General features: G+C 45.7%; 1 protein-coding gene across 1 annotated transcript; it reads right to left on the reverse strand.

Moving 5' to 3' along the window:
• Nucleotides 1-696: 696 nt before the first annotated feature.
• On the reverse strand, nt 697-7,372 carry dapk3 (death-associated protein kinase 3). Its single transcript, XM_080503950.1, has 9 exons — nt 7,312-7,372; nt 6,509-6,604; nt 4,328-4,688; nt 3,710-3,839; nt 3,549-3,597; nt 3,430-3,456; nt 3,191-3,343; nt 3,052-3,097; nt 697-2,259 (listed from the first exon to the last, which is right to left on the reverse strand). Exons 2-9 carry the CDS (start codon nt 6,568-6,570, stop codon nt 1,723-1,725), a joined length of 1,365 nt encoding a protein of 454 aa, XP_080360076.1. The 5' UTR covers nt 6,571-6,604; nt 7,312-7,372; the 3' UTR covers nt 697-1,722.

The raw sequence follows: 7,372 nt of genomic DNA on the forward strand, positions 1-7,372 counted from the left end.
CTTCATTTCATCGTTATTGGTTGTAGCAGTTTGACTCCGGTTATCCATTTGTTTCAAAATGGTTTTTGAAAGATTCTTTTTGTATCACTCGAACGCAACGCTGTCACACGTGTACAGTCTCAAAGTTTACAAAGCAGATTATTGCTTCTTGTTTCAAACGTGGAATTTGATACATTGATCATCAGAAGAAAAAAAAAAAAACAGTTGGGATAAGTTATGAAAGCTGACTGACTTATTTATTTATTATTTATTACCACCGCAATGAAATCATTTAAACAACACGGCTCTTTTTTTCTTTTGTCTGTTTCATCGCAATCAAAGCAGGAAAACATATAAAAGGTTCAAATATTTACATTTTGTGCCCTTTAAATCTAAAATGTATTTTACAGGTTGATGCAGGTCAATATCGACGCGGGACAGGAATTCACTCTCAGACCAAAATATATATTTAGAATATATAAACAACATATGTGAGATAATTAAATCAATGATCAACTCACTTTTTTTTAAAGTTTCAAAACACTAATTTCAAATGAAAAGAGAAGAATATGCCACGTACTACTGTATTACTGATTGAAAATCAAGCAGTTTTATTAGAAAGTAAAAGATTCAAAAAATCGATTGATAAATTTCACAAGCGGACGTCCCACTGTTAGTGTAACAACAGTAAAAACAAACTCAAACAATCGACGGTGCAGGTTTGATGATAAGTTTATTTGAAACAAGCCGGGACATTTAATTTATACAGCTCTCTCTTACATCGAGGCGATTTAAAATATATATATTTTTGGAACACTGCTACAGTGGTTCAAGTGCAAATAAGTACATTTGTCTACATAAAAAATACTCGAGTCTATACAGTAAGCTCTCTATGTTTTAGACGGGGAATGTGCTGGCTGGATGTGACGCTGACAGGAGGGAGTGTGTGTCTACACACACACACACACACACACACACACACACACACACACACACACACACACACACACACGCGGGGAGGAATCCGTGCGCACTATTTGGTTTGAGGAGGCTACAAGACGTCGAGCGGATGAGAGGCAGCGAGGTCCATCCGTTTTACAGGCACTATGAAGATTTAGACATTCGCTTTGAATGTCGTCACATCCACCGAAAAGTAACGTTCGGGATAAATGGAGATAGAAAAGAAGAGACGCGATTGTGACACTCAGCTGTGAGGGTTCATGTGGAATGTCAAAACTTTCTATATCACCCACCAGACTTTAAAACCCAGACTCTGCTTTGCACAGAATATGCATGTAGTTGTTTTTTTTTTTAAAACTAAAAAAATGCGTTTAACCGCATTAATAAAAGCCTCGCAGATCCACCCAGTCCTTCACGCAGCACATTGTGCAGCACTGGCTTCTAAAACAAGAGCGAGATGAAAAAACAAAAACAAATCATGACGTTTAAAACAGAAAGAAAAATATATAAGAATGCCATCGTAAGAAAATCCAGTTGAGGATAAAATACAGAACATGAAAAGGAGTAAAACCATAAATTAACGTATATAAAAAAAAAGAGGAATGTGGTTTTGGTGGTGGAATGGCTGCAGCCTCTTGGTTTCTCGCTCGTTCTCTCAAGACGGTTGGAAGAGTTTGAGGAGCGGCGTGTAGCTTATGGTGACAGCGACCCATCTGCACGCCAGACGGCGGGACGGCGCTTTGGGAGTGACGATGTCGGCGGCGGCGTTAACGGCGGCTTGGTTCACGGCGTGCTCCCGTAGCCGAGCCCTTCCTTCTCCGCCGACACGGACTTCACCAGCTCCTCCACCCAGCGCACCTCGGAGGCCACCTGCTCCGCCAGCACCTCGTAGCGGTTCTCCAGGCGGCCGAACTTGCGCTTGAGGATGTTGGCGGCCTGCATGGTGGCGCGGGCGTCCTCCTGGCACTTCTTGCGCTGGAGCTGCGTGCGCTGCAGCTCCTGGCGGATGTGGCCCAGGTCGCCGGAGATGCTCTGGTTCTCCTCCTTGTACCAGCCCTCCTTCTCCTCGTAGATGGACAGCAGCGCCGCCACGTCCTCCCGGCACGAGCGCTGGTTGCGCTCCAGGTCCTTCAGGCCCTCCTCGGCCGCCGCGATCTCCTCCAGCACCTGCGAGAAGCGCTCGAAGTTGACGTAGGTGTTGTTGGGCGGCATGCTGGAGTGGGACTTGATGGTGTACTCCTTCAGCCGAGTGGTCTTCAGGCGGCGGCGCTCCGGCTTGTGGTCCCTTTCCTCCTGGCGCACGTTGCGCCTCTTAATAACCTGAAGACGCCAAAAAAAACAACACGAGATTTTAGTCATCCCAGCTCGCACGCTGAATGCTAACTGTTATTGAGATTCGGCAGAACTCTTCTTAGATTACAACTCTTGTACGTCCTCATATTGAAACTACCTGTTGTTACGCCACAGGTTAAAATTTTTCTCCACCCATTTATTTCTTTTAGAAAGTTAATATGAACCAATCCAGGTGGGTAATAGTGAATCCCAGGGATGGCAACAGGAAAAAAAAGTATTTCAGCCGAAAGATCTCGGGCACTTCAAATAAGTTACAATCTTTGTTCATGAAGGTCACACTTCTTCACATCATAAATCTAATGTTTCACTTTCACATTGCAGCAGTTTTTCTTCAATGGCGACTTAGTGTTTCCCGCCGAAAATATTGCTTACGATCCCAAACTGAACAAGCAATATGTCCGACTAAGAGTGACATGGATCGGGCATTCTCATTGGTCAAAATTGTTAAATCTCAGCCGATCACGGATCTGTTTACTAATTCTTTGTCGAAGACACAACTCACTTCCTGTTGTTAGCGAGACAGTATTTTGTTTTCTAACCCCAAATAAATGTTTCACAAAAAATGACCAATTTAAATTTCAAATCAGTGGAAATCAGAGGAAGATTGCCAACCCTGACATCCTCCCGACTCTCACATCTCTCCTGAGGCTTTCTGACGGGCACTAAGTGAGGATTCCTCACACTTAATCCCATTAGAACCGCGTATTGTGGCACTCCAGCGAGCTGGAGGTACATGTGCGCTCTGATCGGAGCCCCCACCTTAATCCAGGGATGCTCCAGACTTTCATCGATTGTCATTCTCTTCCTGCAGGGGACAAAAAAAAAAAAAAACCCCGTCAGGCATTCAAGCCGACACACAGATTGTGATGGTTCGCCACGTCGCGGGACGCGTTCTCACTTCGGATCTTTGACCAGCAGACGGCGGATGAAGTCCTTGGCCAGCTCGCTGGTGTTGCTGAAATACTCCTCGTCGAAGTCGTAGTTGACGGCCGAGATGTTGGTCAGGGTCTCCTGCTTCGTCTCGCCCAGGAACGGCGATGCGCCGCTCAACCTGAGAGGGACACGAGAGTTCGAAATGGAGACGTCACACGGCCACTTCCTCTCGCCACAAACTCGCAGAGGAAGACATGTACTCACAGGATGTACGTGATCACGCCGATGCTCCTGCCGAGAAAAGAGGAGGAATTACAAATCCATGAAAAGTGTTGGATGAGGTAACACGAAAAAAAAACAACAACAATATGTTGACGTCGTACCACATGTCGGCCTCCAGTCCTAGCGGCTCGTAGTTGACTATTTCTGGAGCTGAGGAGAACGACGGAAAGAAGCATTTAACACGAAGCAGATGTGGGAATGCTGTCAGAGTTTTTTTTTGTTTTGTTTTTTGTTTTTGAACCACAAGGACGCAGGATCTCACCCACAAACTCCGGAGTCCCAAAGATGTTCTTGAACTCGTTTCCCGCTTTGATCTGATGAGCGATCCCGAAATCGATCAGCTTGATCCGCGGGTTGGGCACGTTCTTGTCGAGCAGCATGATGTTTTCAGGCTGGAAGAGGAAAAAACAAAACAAAAAAACAAAACACACAATGTTTTCAGAATGCGGACACACCGATGCTCTTCCAACCGTTTACTTTCTCTACCTTCATCTCACACCAGGCTGTCAAACTCCTTTTACTTCTAGGGCCATATTCAGAGCAATTTGATTTGCGCTCAAGCAGTAAATAATAGCATTATTATCTATAAACTCGAAAGTTTCTCATTAGAGTTTGTGTGCGTTTGCAACGTTTTCAAAAAGTTCCCCCTCGAGACCAGGTTTCAAAAAGACCCGCGAACCGTTGCCATGTGAACGGACGGCCCCAAAACACAACAGAAGATTTGCCCTTTCTTCTCGCGACGGCGCCGAGTATTATTGACGGAAAAATCGGGCGAAGTCGTCACGCGCCTGCAGTATGCGCAGACTGAACATCTCACCGACGTGTCGACTCAGACACCCGCCCGCCCCCCTCCCCCGCTCCCCTCCCCCCGCCTGCTGACCTTGAGGTCGAAGTGGGCGATGCGTTTGGAGTGCAGGTAGTGGACGCCGTCCAGGATCTGCTTGAGGAACTGCGTGGCCTCCTCCTCCGTCAGCGACTCCTTCTCGGCCAGGAAGTCGAAGAGCTCCCCTCCGGACACCAGCTCCAGGATCAGGATCACGTCGGTCTTGTTCTCGAAGATGTCGTGCAGCGTGATGATATTGCTGTGCTGGATCTCCCGCAGGATGTTCACCTCGCGCTCGATCTCCTCGCGGCTCACGCCCCGCCGGCTGGACGACAGGCGGCGCTTCTTGATGAACTTGGCAGCGTACTCCACCTCGGAGCTCTTCTCCTTACACTTGCGCACGATGGCAAACTGCCCGCTGCGGGAGGCGAAAGAGCAGAGTCGTTAAACCCAATGAGGCTCGTGCGATCGTGGCAGCCTTCATTAACCTTTATGTCGGCGTAATAATGGACGTGGACTGTGAAGAAGCCAAGCAGGCCAAGACAATTTCCATCTCCAGGTGAACATCGTGTCGTGACGGTTCACCAGAGAGAAAGATTCTCCATCATAGTTCTTCATTTGAGGGATTACAAAAGCATAAAATGGTAAAAAAAAAAAAAAGAAGTATATCCTCTTCAAAAATGGGGAATATATAAAAGAAATCTATTAAAATATAAAAGACATGTGTGCAACCTGTCAGCAAAAGTGTTATGCAACCGCCAGCCACTAGTCGGAGCTAGAGAGCCTTCAGACACGAGTCTGCCTCCTCCAGTCTGCACGGGTTGCATCACTAAACTACAATGTTCATGTACAGAAATTAAAATGAGTAGTTAGCGAGATCTTGGTGTCCCTTTACATGACAACAACATTGACCTTTTTTTTTTTTTTTTTTAAACAGCTCCCAAAGTACAATTTTTTTTTAATCGCTCCGACTCCTTCTGTGAAAAGGATTCATTCATAACAATGAATCTAACGCGTGCTCTTCATTCTTGACGAGCACCCACTAGTGGTTCCACAGCACTTTCAGAGTTTCTGCCTTTCCCATGCAAATGGGCATTTTCAAAACGTCGCTGTCGAAATGCAAAACTTTTCTGAAGCCAAAACACACAAATCGATGCGTTTTCACGTGAAATGTTGCGTAAACGGGGACTAAGATCTTGCAGCGTCGGCTCAGCATGTTAGTTTCAGTGTGAAATGAGTACAAGTGTAAAATCTAAAACATTCAAACAAGAAGAAAGAAAAGAAAAAAAACGGCTGCTAAAATTGCAGATCTGAAAGAAATTCCGAGAAATCTCAATGTCTGTTCATGTGACAGTTTAAAAAACAACCAATAGAGTAAAAGCTTGAAGCAGTAACGCAGTTCTTTGGGTAACTCAAGATTCAAGAAGCAGATTTTCTGTTATTTTGCTTCCCCGCTGAGGGAGAGGAAACACTGGACAGTGTCAGGAATTCATCAACACTGAGTGTCAGTTATCGAAAACCAGTGATAAGATGCAATGGGAAGCAATAAGACAGCAGTCAGCAGGCAGGGTAACAGCATTTCACTGTGTATGACTGGGCACACAATTACATTTTCATTCAATGCCTGCGTACTTTTCCTAACACACACACACACACACACACACACACACACACACACACACACACACACACACACACACACACACACACACACACACACACACACACACACACACACACACACACACACACACACACACACACACACACACACACACACACACACACACTGCAGTCTCCTTCAGAGGCTGATATAGAAAGGCACATTGAGATTCGGTGACGTCACACTTTTGCTGCATTACTGCAGAAAACGACAGGCAGGTTAGAAAGTTGGAGTTAATTCTTTTCGGCGGCCGTCTTGTGATTGGGCACCAAAACTATTCAAAAATAATGGTTTATACATTGTCGGCACTTTCTACATGGGCGGATTAGATCCTCCAATCTGCGGTTAACACCTGCATGGAGGTGCATCCCAAGTGACCTATGTGTGTTCTATCTGCGCAAGTGAACGAGGAAAATAAAAATACACTATAATAGCGGCAGATATTGGTGCAGATTCACAGAGAGATTTAAAGCTAGGACTACGCTAGGGGTATGACTAAAGAGGAACTTGTTTCCACCTGCATTCAAGGTGGGGGGGGGGGGGGGGGGGGATGAGAAGACTTGAGAAGAGCCTACCTGCCCAGCTCCTCTCCCATCTCATAATGCAGCTCCACATCCTCTTGCCTGAAGCCAGCCATGGCGCGGGAGCGATGCCAACAATGATAGTTTCTGCTGCAAAGGGAGACACAAAGGACAAATCCAAGAGAGATCAGTGTCTATTTTTTTAAAAATCCTGAAAGACATCAGAGGCAGGATAAACAGAAAGGTGCTGAGTGTTTAGTGGGGTTTCTGTCTCCTGCCACCTGGGATGATTTACTCCTTATTTGGCTGAACACAGCTTCAGTTCTCAGCCACTTCCAGGCTGATGTCAGACTGCATACCGTCCCCCTGACATCACCTCCTGCCACCCCACCACCCACCACTCGGTAGAGCCTCCGGATGCCCCCACACTACCGGCGATCATCTTGTACAACTCAAAACCTTTATTTTCTTTAAAAAAAAAAAAAAAGAAATTAAAAAAGCGGCTAAAAACCGAGAGGGCGAACGAATAACATACAGATGTAAAGACCATGTAGACGGGTGGGATACGAACAGACGTTTCGAAATTAAAGGCGCATTAGGGAAAACCGAGCTTCAGAAAAGAGAAAGCAATAGTGAAATCCAATGACTTTATTCGAGATTGTGATATAATAAAGGAATTAAAAGGAATAGATTAACCGACGGGCTAGCTTAGCGGGTTTACGAGCTAACGTGGACCGGCTCTCTCCACTTTTAACGAGTGTTACTTACACACCGAATATGCTGTTAGTAGCATTAAAACACCAACAAATAAGTAGAAATTTGGCCAAATAAGTGCGAAAACTACAATAAGTACTTACTGTACAGCTGGCTACGAAGGCTGCATTCCTCTGAACAGCAGGGGAGTCTGAAGAGTAGCGT

The sequence above is a fragment of the Blennius ocellaris genome (assembly GCF_963422515.1).
Source record: "Blennius ocellaris genome assembly, chromosome: 10".
Lineage (NCBI taxonomy): Eukaryota > Metazoa > Chordata > Actinopteri > Blenniiformes > Blenniidae > Blennius > Blennius ocellaris.